Source organism: Callospermophilus lateralis, chromosome 5, assembly GCF_048772815.1.
Source record: "Callospermophilus lateralis isolate mCalLat2 chromosome 5, mCalLat2.hap1, whole genome shotgun sequence".
Taxonomy (NCBI): Eukaryota; Metazoa; Chordata; class Mammalia; order Rodentia; family Sciuridae; genus Callospermophilus; species Callospermophilus lateralis.
In genome coordinates, this window is record NC_135309.1 from 145,733,004 (window position 1) to 145,749,234 (window position 16,231).

The 16,231-nt window shown below is 36.0% G+C and overlaps 1 protein-coding gene across 1 annotated transcript in view; it reads left to right on the top strand.

Annotated features, from left to right (window-relative positions):
• The window catches only part of Spef2 (sperm flagellar 2), a 168,652-nt gene that overhangs the window by 109,668 nt on the left and 42,753 nt on the right, over positions 1–16,231 (top strand). Inside the window, exons 26-28 of the mRNA XM_076856190.1 lie at positions 2,327–2,464; positions 8,253–8,404; positions 12,125–12,305. Of these exons, the coding sequence (XP_076712305.1) occupies positions 2,327–2,464; positions 8,253–8,404; positions 12,125–12,305 (471 nt within the window). The remainder of the gene's footprint in view (positions 1–2,326; positions 2,465–8,252; positions 8,405–12,124; positions 12,306–16,231) is intronic.

Genomic DNA, 16,231 nt, shown 5'->3' on the forward strand with positions numbered 1-16,231 from the left:
AGAATCTTCATGGTCTCCTATAACTATTTATAGCATAATAACCATTTTTGCCAAAGTACATTTTTGTCTTGAATTTAACTTTTATTCAAATACCAGTCCTATGTGCCTTACTTTATTTTTTATTTGCATTTGTCTCATATAAATTTTCCAGTTTGAACTTTCTGTGTCATTTTGTTTTATGTGAATCTCAAGTAAATGCCATATAAATTGAGTTCAGGTTTTTGACCCAAGAGAAAATATTTACAACATTTGTAAAAGTGGACATTTTCACTGATCTTGTCTTCCTAACCTTCTCAACTAAGTCATGAACATTTCTTAAATCCTGCCTATCTTAGATTATTCAGAAATATTTAGTAATTCCTCAATTTCTTCAAAATAAATTGTGAAAGCCAGCAATGCCTTTAGCTAAGGCCATACTAAACATTGGGTGTTTAAATCCTTTGATCCTTGGTGATATGTTTTGTTCTTGGATTATTTCATCTGAACCTTATGAACATGGTGAGCAGAGTAGTTCTGCCATTGCACCACCCACGTTCTTCTCACAGGAAAACTGAGCCACAGAGGTGATATAACTTGCACAGGTCCCACAGTGAGTCAACAGCAGAAAAAGAACTCAGAACAAGGTTTTCAGAATCCTGCTTTTATATCTTATCCTTTGCTGAATACTCTCTTATCTTTTAAAAAAATGTATAAATATTTGATAACCAGAAGTCAATATTTATTGAATGTCCCACAGAGCATTTGTGGAAATAGCATCTAGATATCGGGATCAGCTCTAAAAAAATGGTATATTATCCCAACAAAATAACTTGCGATGTTTTCATTTTATGTACAGCCTACACACAGAAATGCACCAAAATGCTAAGAGTTCAAGTACAAATTGTTTCATAAATAGAGCCTCACACCAGCAAAATTCACTGTAGACACTAGAGTTAAATGGCTGGGGTTCAAATACTGACTCTACCAAGACAAAATCATAGGCAAGTGACTTACCTCCCTGTGAAGATTAGGAGGTAATCTTTATAGAGCATTTAACACAGTCCCTGACACACAATAAATGTTTAGTGAATCATATTATTGAGAAAACTGTCAAATTTGAGGACTGTATATATTTAACTATTGGGATATTTTATTAAACAAACATTTTATTGCTATGAATAAGATTGTAATAGTAACCTTCATTAATTGAGGAATTATGGTGAACACTGTGCTAAGCACTTTATTTACATGAACTAATTTACTGTAAACAACATATCCAAAGAATGTCCTTATCTCCCTTTTACAGATAAAGCAATTGAAGCATAGTACAGTGATGATGGTACTCAAGGCCAAAGTTTCATCTCCTGGCTCCACCATTTACTCATTGTGAGACCCAAGGAACATAGTCTTTCTGTGACTCACCTCATCTGCAAAATGAATATAAAAATAATACCATCTAAAGCTGTTGTGAGATGTTACATGTAGAGTGATTTGTGCTGAAACACACTGACACACATAGGAAGAGCTCAGTACCTGTGACCATTTTTATTTTACAATTTATATATAAATAATTTTGGTCTTTTAAAATTCCCACATTATAAATATATATAAATATTATGTTATGTGTTACTATATTTATCAATTTTTATTAATGATCAAATCTGGTATGTGGCAGAACTAGTATCTTAAAAGTATCTTACTATTAGTTCTTTAATAAAAACTTATTTTTGGACCATCCCATTAAGTTCAGATGACAGTTTTTGGTGACTAACAGATTCTACCTGTGATATCAATCAACAAGTCTATGCCCTTGTTTACATGAAGCTGTGTACACCATTGCTCAAAAAAAAAATACATGAAAATATTTTAAACCAAGCAATTTTTTTTTGAGGAAGAACTAAAATTCATGAAGCATCCATGGATAACATGACTGAAGTGGATATGTAACAGATGGGGGCACATGAGCAGGGTGGTAGCACACACTTATAATCCAGCAACTCAGGAGGCCGAGACAGGAGGATCTCAAGCTCAAGCCCAGCGTGAGAAACATAGCCAGTTCTATCTTAAAATAAAAAAGGTTGGGAATGTGTCAGTGGTAAAGCACCCCTGTGTGCAATCCATAGTACCAAAAAAATTTAAAAATATGTAAAATAAAAATGGCATATGATTTACAAATAGAAGCAAAGTAATTACTGGTTCAAGGAATAAATATAATACATGAGTACACTAGGTCTAAATTTTCTTTAGGGACATTTTTAGGAGAAGCATGATATTCTAGGTTGTTAACACTGAGGCAAATAGAACTTTAATTCTCAAGCATAACCTGGCTCTGGTCTTTTCCAATCAGGATCTGCGAGACCGCCTGTGGGACATTTGTGATGCCAGGAAGGAGGAGGCAGAGCAGGAGCGACTTGATGTCATTAATGAGAACTGGTTGCAGGACTGTCTTGGAGTAATGATGAACCACTTTTTTTCACTGATGCAGGTGAGAGCAGCTGGTCACAGTGACACAGACCTCCCCCGACAGCCATATCCCACATGCACAACTCATTTGGGAATGTTAGGAGTCTGTTCAAATATCGTTTTGCTCTTAGAACTTTGCCTGGTATGCATTCCAGTTTGCCAAGAAAATTAGCCAATCTAAATAAATTTGGCCTCAACCGAGCAAGCACACAGACTGGAAGCATCCCCACCAGCTTCTCACCAGCTTTACTTGCAGATGCCTAGATATGTAGAGGACAGCAACTGAGTTGTTTTACGTTGGCCTTTCAAAGCAGACACCCAGAGTGGCTAGGAAGGCAATCCTGCCACAATGCACAGACAAAGCAGCAGGCATTAGAATTCCTGAAAATAAAAGATTTTCTAGTACTGGATTGGAAAAACAGACCATTCATCAGAAAGACCTGCTTAACTTATATTACCAGCCTATTAAATAAAAATTTTATGAGATAAGATAAAAACACAGACATCAATTTTATTCTTTTTTTCTTTTTTGATACTGGAGATTGAACTCAGGGGCACTAGACCACTGAGCCACATCTCCAGCCCTACTTTTTGAATTTTTTTTTTTTATTTACAGAGTGTGTCACTGAGTTGCTTAGCACTTCACTTTTGCTGAGGCTGGCTTTGAACTTGCTATCCTCCTGTCTCAGCTTCCCATGACCCTGGGACTACAACATGCTTGCACTACCATGCCCAGCTACAATTTTATTCTTATACTCCTGCCAGCAATAGGGGAAAGAGCAAAGACGAGTCTTTGGCACCCAGCTCCTCCAAGGCAAACTGCTAGAGAGCTTTTGAGAGCTGGCATGGGGTGGAGGTCGGAGCCTTATAAGCCATCTGTATTTGATAATTGAATTACCCAAAGAAAAAAAACACTCTCTCCCACCTTCATTCTGGGAAGTAGTTTTACAGCTTGGAGCAAAGCACCTGTAGAGGTTGGTGTCCTACCCTCATCAGGAGCCCAGAGGCACTATCTTCCCTGATGACTAATCACATTTCAAAGAGATGCTTCTCAGTCTTGAGAAGAACATTTCTGGGTTCTAAGTCTGATAAGAGGTTTTTAAAAGATTTGTGTCTCGAAGAGTCAAAGAAAGGATCTATAAGAATGAGTTTTCTAAAGTACTCTAAAAAGAGGGAGGGCAGGAGCCTAGAGAAGAAGAAGCCTGTCTAAACCTCAGTCAGGCTGAAAGGACTATTAAGGCTGATGTCCACATGAGTATTTCTCCTAAAAGAAAAACACTGAAGATGGAAGTTGGAAAAGGGTGCATTTCTAATCTTGAATTAATTAACTCACAAGAGGAAATGCTGCAGGAAATGAGGATATTTACCTGGCAATCTCTAAAGCTTGTTGCATAGTAGGTATACAACAAATGCTTGTTTGACAAATGACCAATGAATGCTAGGAGTTCCCGCTTTCAAAATGGCAAACCATGTTGCAGGGGCAGGCTGGACCAAAGGAGGCCTGAAGAACCAGCAGAAACCCAGGGACAGGAGCAGCTTTGTTGATTACAATAGTCTCCCCTCCCCTTTGGTTTCACTTTCACAGTTTTAATTAGCTTCCATGAACCATGGTCTAAAAAACTCGCTATTGCTTTGTTTTCCTTTGCTTTTGAGACAGGGTCTCACTAGTTGCTCAGGTTGGCTCCAACGCCTGGATCAAGCAGTCCTCTAACCTCAGCTTTCCAAGTAGCTGGGACTACTGGCATGTGCCACTGTGCTAGGTGGTCCAAAAGTATTAAATGGAAAATGCTAGAAGTAAAAAATTTACAAATTTTAAATCGTCTACCATTCTGAGTATCATGATACAGTCTACGTTTGTCCCACTCTAGACCATCCCATTCTGTTCCATTTTACCTGGGATATGTCATCCCCTTAGTCTAGCGCATCCAAACTACATATGCTGTCCACCCGTTATTCACTGGTAACCATGCAGGTTATCAGATCAACTATTCTGTTTTTTTCAGTTCTTGTATTCAGGTAACCCTTGTGTCATAGCCTAATGTTATGTTGTAATACCTGCTCCTCACCTCCTATTGTCACACAAACATTGTTCTACCTCACATCATCACAAAAAACAAAAAAAAGTGAGTATAGTGTAATAAATATTTTGAGGGATCCATATTCACATGTTTTATTACTGTATATTATTATAACCATTCTATTGCAGTATTAGTTGTTATTGTTACTCTCGCTATGTATAATTTAACTAAACTTTATCATTCACATGCATGCAAAGGAAAAACATAGTATATATAGTGTCTGGTGCTATCCATGGTTTCAGGTTTCCACTGAGGGCCTTGGAATGTATCCCCCATTGGGTAAGAGGAAACTACTATATTAGCACTGAGATCCAGTTAGGAGACTTAAGGAAGTCAAGAAAACAGGACAGGAAAGACCTATGCAGGAATATGGGGACTCTGGATTGGGAAGTGAAGATGGAATGCAAAAGAGTTCACCTAAACCTGAGGACAGAGATGAGTGATAATCAGGATGACAGTGAGATCCCAGGAGCATGAGTTGTGCAAGAGATCAAAGTGAGATGCTTGACCAGCCTAAACAAGTAGCATCCCCAGAGCCTCAATTTGAGCAAGTGGTGGTCAAATCTTGAGAACAGGTCTGTCTAAACTTTATGGCAGAAACGGCTAAAATGCAATAATGAAGGCAGAAAATGGAAAATTTTTGTAAATCATTGTGAGCCGTACACGTCTCTTCAGAAAATGAAATGAGTTTCATATTTCAGCAATATCTCAATTTAAGGCTCTCATCCTGACAAACCAAACTAATATTCAATACCAACTAGAAGAAAAGAAGATAAGGAGAAAAGCAGTAAATGTTAAGCATTTATTAAGTTCTTACTGGGTATCTGCCAGGTACTATTCTAAGAACTTTCAAGTACAACCCATTAAACCTTCACAACAACCCTATGCTGTAAGTTCTATAATCATCCTCATTTCACAGATGAGGAAACTGAGGCTAGCACAAGAGAAACAATTTACCCAATGTTCCCAGTTGGTAAGTGGAAGAGTAGGGATTTGGACTAGGTGCGACTGCAGAGCCAGTGCTCCTGTCTGGCCACTGCTGTGTCACCAACATTGTTCAGATAACCAAAGAATCACCAGATAGAAAAGAGAGAGCCTATGTTCTGCACTGATCAATAGGATCCCATAAGAGCCAAGAACAGACAAGGCAGGAAAAAAGCAAGTTTATTTCAGTATATGAACAAAGAGCCTAATGATTAAAACTAGTCATCTAATAACATACTTCAGAGCTTTCGTTCAGAAAGCACAAAAGCTAAAACTTGCACATTTGTGGAGGACCAAGGAAAAGAACCCTTGAGAATGTTCTCAAGAGCCTGTGGTACTGGTTAACAAACTGCTAGATAAGTGCTTTCCAAGTGGGCTCCATGGACTACTAGTCCTCCAAGATGTTTTGCAAAACGAGGACTCCATGGTCAGATGACTTTATAAAGTGCTTCACAACTCTAGCCCTCCCTCCCCCTGGGAGATTAACAAGCATATTAACGTATTTAGACATCAAGATGCTCTGTAGTAAAGAAATCCTTTTCATGTGTTAACCCAGCATTTCTGAAACTATTTGACCTTACAAAGTTTGTATTCCTTTCATCTCCAACAAGGTGCTCCTTAACAGCCTGTAAGAATATTTTTTTCACCATAAATTTTAGAAAATCTATTCTAGATAATTTCAAAGATTCCCTTCAATTCTAATAGTCTGCAAAAAATTAAGGAAAAACATGGGAGCGTTATTTACTCATAAAAGTGAGAAGAATCTTCATTAATTCTTCTTATATGGGAATCCTAAGTATACTATGGCATCTTATTCAGGTTTTCCCATATACTGATTTCAAATTATGTCTCTTCAAATAAATTAAGCTTTTATTTAAAACTAATCACCATAATAAAGTAAGCCTAAGGCACAGATTATCAGCACAGTCCCAGATACCACTTGTATAAGTTAGACTGTGTAAGCTTACTAGACCTTATCATTACTAAAGAGCTCAGCTCTCTAAGGAAGAAATAATTTCCTTATTAATTAATTTACCAAATAATATAATGTTTTTTACTAACTAATAATTTTATAACCTCTCTACATATCTCTTCCATTTATAAAAGTTATTTTTCAACATCTAAATTGTACAACTTGGGTTTCTATTTGCATCCTATTCATTGTAAATGTGGTATTGTACTAGTTCTTGTGAGTATGAGACTTATTTTTATCAAACTTCAGTACGACAGGTGCAAACACATATTGTCAAACTATGAAATTAATCCATATAGGAATATTTTAAGACTCAAGTTGGTTTCTTTGCAAAGAAAAATATTTCATTTTCCTGATCTTTTCAAAATACTAGCTTGAAACCCTGCTTAAATATAAGAATTTAAAAACATGTTCTACAATTTAAATAATATGTTAATTTTAATTTTAAATAATTTTAAAACATGTTCTGTGACTTAAAATGATATAAGATAGATTCAAATTAACCAAACAAATTTCTTCCCAATTCAGTAATTTAGCTAGGAAAGTTTAATAAAGCAAAGAATGATTTTTTAGGAGGAATTCAGCTTATCAAAAAGCAAACTAATCAAACTCACTGTCTTTTGTTGTAGTATACAATACAAAAACAGACATTTCTTTGTTCTCAACTATGATTATAACAGTGCAATTCTCTCTTTCTGGATGTTTTAAGAAATAAATGGTAACATAATTATTTAACAAATGAAGGGAATCTCTTTATAAATGTCCTTGAGTTAGGTTCAGCTAAATATTTTGAACACTGTGTCAGTTTTGTTCTTTTTAAAAATGTTGCTTTCTGTAAATAACTAGATGTCATGGAGGACATCTATATGAGAGGCTCAATATTTAGATACTAGTTTGAGCAGCCCCACCAACTAAAGCAAAGTCCAAGTTCATGTGAACACTACAAAAGAGAAGCACAGATATACCACACAGTCTAATACCAGTGGGAGAATGAGCTGAAAATCTTGAAGTCTACCCTTGTATATTGGTGCTGAAGGGGGTCTCCCTGCACATGCATTTCAGCACATATCACAAAGGGAAATGCCCTGTGCTGATAGGGAGTCACCATATCATGTGAATGACTGATGCTCATCTCACCACCAACTCCTCTCAGAAGCTCCATTTCCCTTGAGCTACTTACTGGCAACCCCAGATAAGGAGTATAACTGTGAGCACTGGAGGAATTATCCAGAAAGTTGGAGTGAAACTGGAAAGATAGCTATTCATTATCACTTTATGTTACTGTTTATTGTGTTTCCACAATAATTATTTTGTCTTAAAGGATTAGACTCTAGTCTTGTTTCTTGGTTTTGTATATATATTGGTATACCTCAAATCAACTAACATGTTGGCTATGATAAAGAACACATTTTAATGATTGTGAAGTTATTGGTTGATTGGTTAGGACACAGGGAGAATTCCTAATATCAAAATAATGAATAATATGCACTACTTCAAACATCAAGCATATTGCAACCTCTATCACAATATCAAGAGGCATAGAAATGTCACCTTGTTGGATGAAATCATGCTCAGTAAGTACAGAAAGCATGTTACTAGTTACCTTAATTACTATGCAAATGTTAGATATATACATATCCTCCAATATTCTTTCTTAATTTCCATAAATTAATTTCAACCTAAATGTTTCTAAAATAGTTCTTATAAGATCTTATACAGGAAATATGTACAGATCTGACTTTCTTGGGTATTGATACTCACATTTGCTATTAAAGGCGGAAGTGAACCGGTTTCAAGATACAAAGAGACTCCTTCAGGATTATTACAGGGCAATGGATTGCAAAATCCCATTAGAGGACAATAAGAAATTTACTCGAATCCCATTGGTTCAATTGGATAGTAAAGAACTTTCGGAAAACCAAATTAGGTAAGGTAGATCTTCATGATATACTGCAACTGTTTTGAACATAAACCTTTGTGATTGAGTTACCATTAGTAATTAATTGCCACAACTAAAAATATTGCACTCTTTATCCTTCAAGTCCAAAATGCTCTAATTCTCACTTCAGGCTATTAACATGCATTATTTATCCTGATAACAGTGAATATTTACCTCTTTCACTGCACAATTATAGTGTAGTTACTACGGTGTGTCTCCACAGACATTGCAGGGGGTATTAGGAACATCTGAATTCTGAAACACTTTTGGCCCCCAAGGGTCTCTGGTAAAAGATTATAAATCTCTACTACTTTCATGAAAGGAGTCTAGCTCTGTGTGTGTGTGTGTGTGTGTGTGTGTGTGTGTGTGTGTAATTAAGTGGAAATGAAATAGGTTATGAGTTTTCTTTCACCCATGAGGAAGTTGAAAAGCATTAAAGACTCAGTCATATGTGATTATAACCTCATAAGAGGGAACAACCTATTCACAGTCTAACATTAGATTCCTCCATTAGAAAAGGAACTTGGTGAAGAATGGATGAAAATTATATTTTCAGTCAAACAAATCCTGTGAAATGTGAAGTTTATAAATAACTATTTTTATACATCTCATAGGTAGGGACAGGGGAAGAGCAAGATCCCAAACTATGAACCAGTAGAAAAATGCCATCAAGAAATGGGAGGGGGGGGATAGTGGTAATTCCTCTGGGGTGGCTTCCAACCATAAAACACTAAGAGAACATTTAAACTTTTGTAAGATTTAAAATAATTAAAATTAGAAATCAAAGTCCTTAAGAAGTAAATGAGTTAACTAAAAATAAATTGATAAGATATAAGGAAAAGATAAAATAGTAAAATAAAAATGGTTAAAATGACCAGTAAGTAGGGCCAAGAGAAAAAGGTGGGGAAAAAAAACACAAAAAAAGTATACATAAAGAGGGGAAAAAAGAAGTGAGATTTAAACATCCTATGCAGGCACTGAATGAACTTAGGCAAGTCACTTGACTTTCTGAAACTCAGTTCATCTTGGCAAAATACAAACATAATACCATTGCTATTATTGCTTATCCACATCAGCTAATCAATATCTGCTAGTCTTTTTATGAATAGTCTTACTGTACTAATATTATTATTTCTCAAATCTCCAAGGAGATGAGATATGGATTTTATATTTTAAATATTGTATGTTTGTTAAACATAAGCTTGCTGAGTAAATGAAAGCAATAGGAATTGCACAAACAGAATGGAGGTTAATGAAGATATTTTGAAGTAGGACAAATTTGGTTTCAGTCCTTGGTGAGTCAGTTACTAACTACACGTAAATAGATTATTTACTTGTCTGATCAAATTACTCAGATTCCTTCTAAGTACCAGGTTTCTAATCTGTAAAACAAGGCTTTTGTAAAGATTACAGAAAATAAAATCTACAAAGCATTTGGTACCATATTTGGGACTCAGAGGACTTGTGATTTAGTTTCAATAACTCTCAATAAGTGGTGATTACTATTGTCATTGCATAATATACAGTGACCTCTTCTTGTTGATATGAAACATTTTAATTATTACACGCTCTTGCTTTGTTTGCTTTGCCCCACACCCTTGTTCCTAAAAGGATTTGAGGTGGCCTAAACATTTGAAGTAGGACTACGTAGTGACCGAAGATCCACTGATCTCTCAAAGCTTCTTTCATCTATTGCCATCATATCTCTGTCACGTCCATGTGCATACAGGAATACACAAAAGGGAAATTGTGTACCCCCTTCTTGATACAAGAGACACATTCGGCAAGCTGCTGAAAGAAAACTTTGAAATTAAAAACAATAAAAAAAAAATTCAAAGGCAGTGTGAACCATCAGAGCCATAAAAAGAGTTCAACTTTCACAGTGTAAAGTGGCAGTGCATTCTGTTCTTAGCATAAAATAGCAAGTCATAAGGAAGCTGTTAATGTTGGCTAGCAGAATAAAACTGCCAAAAGAACAGCCAGTTCTAATTTTCTGCAGAACAACTTTGCACCAATCTGATCCTAAAATCAGTGCTGTGGCTATCTGCTAGAACTATCAGTCAATCAGTATGTGAACCAACTATCAATTAACCACAGTCTCTGTAACATATGTAGAGACACAAACAGTGTTAAGCATTTTTACGGGGCTTTTCTATTTTATTCCTCCCAACAACCTAATAATAATAATAATAATAATAATAATATTAGTACAGTAAGACTATTCTAAAAATATTAGCAGATATTGATTAGCTGATAGGCATAAGCAATAATAGAAATGGCATTATGTTTGTGTTTTGCCAAGAGGAACTGAGTTTCAGAAAGTCAAGTGACTTGCCTAAGTTCATATCTGCTGATAGTGGCAGAGCTACATAGACCAGAATTTTTCCAATAAATGAATTCAAGACCCCCATTTTTTTTCTAAACCATATACCACCTCTGTTGTCCCATACAGTAAGGTCATAGGAAATACATGCTGCACTGCACTAAATATCTAGAGATGACCACATACTTTACCTTAACTTATTGGATACATGAAACTCTGTTGAACTGATGTGACTGATTCAGCATTATTTCATTATTAAGATATAATTTCATTTGTGGATAGATGAATGGTAGATCGTCAATGAATTGCCTCCATAAACATGGTAGACTATCAGAATCATGATGCCAAGTATAATATATTTGTCTGATGTGTCAAAATAAGACCAAGCTAATTGTTTGCTAGAGTTGACCAGCATCTTTCTAAATCATTGTTCTGTTCTCCAGCAACTTGTCTACAGACCAAATACTGTTACTTGTATTGACCCTGATTCTCAAAGTTTCAACCGAGACATTCTTGGAGCCATTCTGTCCTCATTCTGTTCCCAAGATCACAGCCTTTTACACATTTTGTTCAGCAAAGAACGATCACAATCACATCGAAAAAAGACCATTCTGCCTGGTGGATCTCTTTCTGCTGCAATTAACCTTTGAGATCCTGGGATCCTTCAGGGATAGCACATTCCCAGGGACACCTCTGAAATTTCCACATTGGGGCAGCAATGTGGTAAAGAGAAAGGGAACTTAATTCTGTGCTTCCACAGCACTTGAAAAAACAGAGAAAAAAACTCGTCATCCATACTCAAGAGCTAGGAGGGCTGCTGGAGCTTCAGCCTGCCCCTGCCACCACCTAAACCTGGCTGCCCCCATGTGACAGACCACTCAGACCTCACCTTCCTCATCCTCCTACTTAAATGATCGCAATGCCAAATGATGCCATCATCATCTTAAAGAACCTGTGCACAGTTCCCTTTGATTTACCTTTTTCATGATTGATTTATCCCTCAAGAGAAGTGTATGCCCTAGACAAATTTCAAAATTGTATTACTTCAGAATTACTATGCTTTAATCCTTCTCTTTCATAATTACTGAGAATTGAACCTGGTAATGATGTTTATGTTGTCATTTACTTTGAGTATGCTACCATGAACAAGGCTTTCCAGGCCACAAAATTTAAATATGATGATTTATCATCTTTTCCCCATTAAAAGAATTCTTTCCAGGAAGCTTTAAAAATGGAGATTAGAGCAAGACAACAAAATTTACAACACAACATGAATGAAAATAGAATTCTGCTAACTAAGTCTTCATATTTCTTTTGTTGTTGTTGAGTGTACAGATTTTATTTACGCAAAATCTTTACATTTCCTGTGTGTTTGCTTTCCAAAGAATCCCTCTCATTCCTCGAATATCCATTTCCCCGGAAACGGTTGTGCCCAAACCAAAAATAAAAGCAATACTGAAGGAGCAGATGGATGATTCACTCGAAAATGTGGAGTCAAACTTGGAGACGGATGAGAAATTGGTGATGGACATCTGGCAGCAGGCTTCTGTAGCAATATCTCACATGGTAAGCAGTGCACACTTGAACATTTCCTTCCAGAAATATCCATTCACTACAAGCCACAATTGGGAATGTGCTACAAGTCGAAGGATATTACATGATGTTCTCAAGCATCATATAAATTTATGCCTTGCAGGAGTTTTGTTTCTTTGATTTTCTGAAAGAAATAGGAAGTGAAACAAGTCCATCAATAGATATTTGAAAATGGGAGTTCATAACCCACTTGAATCAAAGTGTGAATTATGATATATCAAGAACTATGTAATGTTTTGAACAACCAACAATAAAAAAAAATAAAAACAAAAAAAATAGATATTTGAGATCATGAAAGAAGTGAGATTGTTTTCTGTGGTGGGCCGAGGTTCCAAGTTCAGGGGCCTGAAGGGCTAGAGAATGTTAATGAGGCCAGCCTGTCAAGTATAAGATAATGGGGAGGGTGGGACTGGGGCCACTAGGAATTACACCCCTGTCTACAAGGCCATGTGCTACCCTGCTCTGACCCATTTTGCCATTTAAGAATGAGACTCAGCATGGCCAGATTTTCCATTTTTCCAAGAAAAGCCAGAAAGTCTGATTTTTATGTCAAAATGATTTTAGCAGTAAGAAATGAGATCAAATTCTCAAAAATACTTGATGGAACCAAGTGAAACACATAGCCATCCCATAGGCTTCCAGTGTTCAATCTCTCTGCAAGGCACTTGTCCTAAGCCACCTGGGGTAAGTATTATTGTCCTATTTACAGTATTACTGTCCTATTTAAGGTTCAGAAAGGTTGAGAAAACCTGTCCAAGATCTCCCAGCAGGTAAGTATCAAAATGAAATTTGAACCTAAATCTATATGACATCAAGGTTCATATCCTTCAAACCCAAAGCAGAAGGGAAAGAAAAAGCAGAGATAAGTTTACCCCAAGCAGAGGCATCCCACCTTGCAGAAGGCACACACAGGGTTCAACTCTGACGACTTCTGTTCCCTAATCTGCCCAGTCCTGGGTCCACCCGCATGACATCTATTTTCCTTCTGTGTCAAGCCTTCCTAAACTTTCCCTGAAATGCCTCATTCAAACAGAAAACAGTGTCAGCTTTCCCAAATGTTTTGTGAAAGATGTGGAAGGGGAGCGCGCATCACCAATCTCACGGCGAACAATTTAAATGTCTGAATGCACCTGTCCTGAGGTCCTCCTTGTCCCCTGCCTTCAGGCTTCTTTTCTTCTGACCTTCTCACACAGCAGCCTCAGGGTCTTTCTTTCCCCTTTTCTTTCTCCTCTTCTCTTCACTCCTTTCTCTCTCTCTCTCAGAACTGGCTGCCAACTCCTTTCATTGGCTTGCGTCTTTATAAAAACTTTTCAGTGTGAACTCTGACACACAGGGAAATGCATGGAGTACAGTCGCTAGCCTCAGGGACTTACCTGAAGTAAAGAGACATGGAACCAATACACAGGGGGGACATGGAACAAGGTCTGTAGCTGCCAGGTGATTTACGAGCTGCTTCCTGACCCTTACCCACCTCTATCCCCACAAACAGGAGCCACCATCTTGCCTTTTTAGACATAATTTCCTTGATTTAACTAAGAGTTTTATTATCTAAGTCTATATCTCTAAACAACTTAGTATATCTTAGCCTACCTTGAGTTTTAAATAAATGGATTCATATCTTTTGTCTTTTCTTTTGTGAAACATTATTGGTGATATTTATCCCATGTTAATTCAGTATATCTATAATTGTTCATTTTGTTGCTGCATAGTATTCCATTCTATGAATACATCACTGTTTATTTAACCAGGATGGATTTGATACATTTTGAATTTCCAATTTGATGCCATTATGGGCACAGCTTTTGTATATATTATATGGTATCTATGTGCAATCATAACTGTTATGTATACATCTAATAATAGTATGTGTCATCTTTTACATCAGCAGGCATAGCACTTCAGCTTTCAAAGGAAGATACATAGATATATGTTTACACACACTATCATTTAATACACCTGTATATTTCCTTGCTAGTATGTAAAATTTTTTATAATGGATATTACTTACAATTTATTACATATTTTTATTTCAAAATGTATGTACATACTAAATAGTATATATATATATGTATATATATATATATAATTTAAAACTTCTTTATCCTCATAAAATTTGTTTTCTCCTTTGAATTATGCAGAGAGTTATGATAAAGACACTCATTATGAGGGTGAACTTAATCTTTTCTATCTGTAGTTTTTTCAATTTTTGACTTACATATATTTGAAACGATGAAACCAGATATATACAAATTTTAAATTGCCGAATCTTTCTGGTAGATTGTGTTTTCTTACTACAACATCATCTTTACCTATAATACTTTTTGTAAATTGCAATTTGAGATGTTGTTTCATATCTGATCCTTTCCCATGCTTTTGTTTTTAACTTTTTCATGTCTTCTTGCTTGCTTTTTTCCCTTCTACAGGTTTGAAAGCAATACACTCTATTACTACTCTCTTGGTGGTTACACTAGGGCATAGCAATATGGTAGATTTATATCCCAAATATATCTACAACTACTTAAATTAAACAGAGAAAATCATGGTTAATTTTTTCCTTTTTATTGGTTCTTTTAGTTATATATAACATTAGGATTCATTTTGACACAATTGTAAAAGCATGTAATATTATTTGTTCTAATTCAGTCCCCGGTACTTCCCCCTTTTCCTCCCCTCCTCCCTCCCCTTGCTCCATTCTTTCTATTCTACTGATGTTTTTCTGCTATTTACTTATAGTTTTTTTAAATTAGTGTCTTGTGAACATACATGATGGTGAAATTCCCTGTGAAATAGACTTCTTTATAATAAAAAAGTATATAATGCTTATAAGGTTATATTGACCCAAAAGGAGAGAAAGACATGGTGTGATTTTTTCCAGTAGGCACCATAGAACCCCAAACCCTTGCCCTAGAGACCCAGACTCAGCCCTCCTTATCCTGGTAATTACCAACCCATTTGTCCTCCCACAAGCTGACTGGATGGCGCTTGCTATATTTCAACACCATGGCTAGTGCCATTTTTCCTTCCTAAAATAGGCCCCTCCTCCTCCTTCTATTTGCTTAACTCTTGTATTTCTTTTCAGTCATCAGTATTATTTTCTACCTTGATTCCTACCCACTTTGTTGCCTGTCTCCTGAAGCCACAGTCTTGTACGATTTTAAGCTTTTCCTATCCTTGTACAGTTATTGTCTTTGCTACTCATTTGGCTCCAAGTATCCAGACTATTGTTTGTGATTTTTATGAGTTGTTTTCCTGAATGCTTAACTAAATTCTAAAACCATGTCATAACCTAGAATAATGCCCACATCTAACCTAGTACTGGACCCTCCATACTGACTTGAGATGCTGTGGCTGCTTTACTCACAATGTAATGTAAATACTAATGATGGTGAGATGACAATGATCACTACAAAGACCCCATAAGCAACAAGCTCCAGAGTGGAAAACCAGATATGGGAACTCTAGAAAACTATGTGAATTACTCTTATTATTAATTGAGCTCATGAACATAATCTAAAAGTCTTGTGGATCCCATTAAAATTACTGAATAAATGATATTTTAAAATACATATTTTGATAAAGAAAGGATCATATAGCAGCAAGAGCGCTGGCTACTATCCCTTGACTAGCCTGCATGATTTTAGGAAAATCTCTAAGTCTTCAATTCCTCTGAAATATAAAATATATTCTCAACTGGTTGAAAAGATCCAGTGAAATAATGTGCATAAAAATGTTTTAAAATTTATAAATATAATTTCTTATTGTATTAGAAATGTTATTTAAAATTGCTCCATTTTTCTTTTGAACCTTTCAACACCTCATAGGAAGCATAGGATAAAAAGAACCATTTAGCAGTTAATAATACTAATGATTATATATGGATCCAGTTTTTACATGTTTCA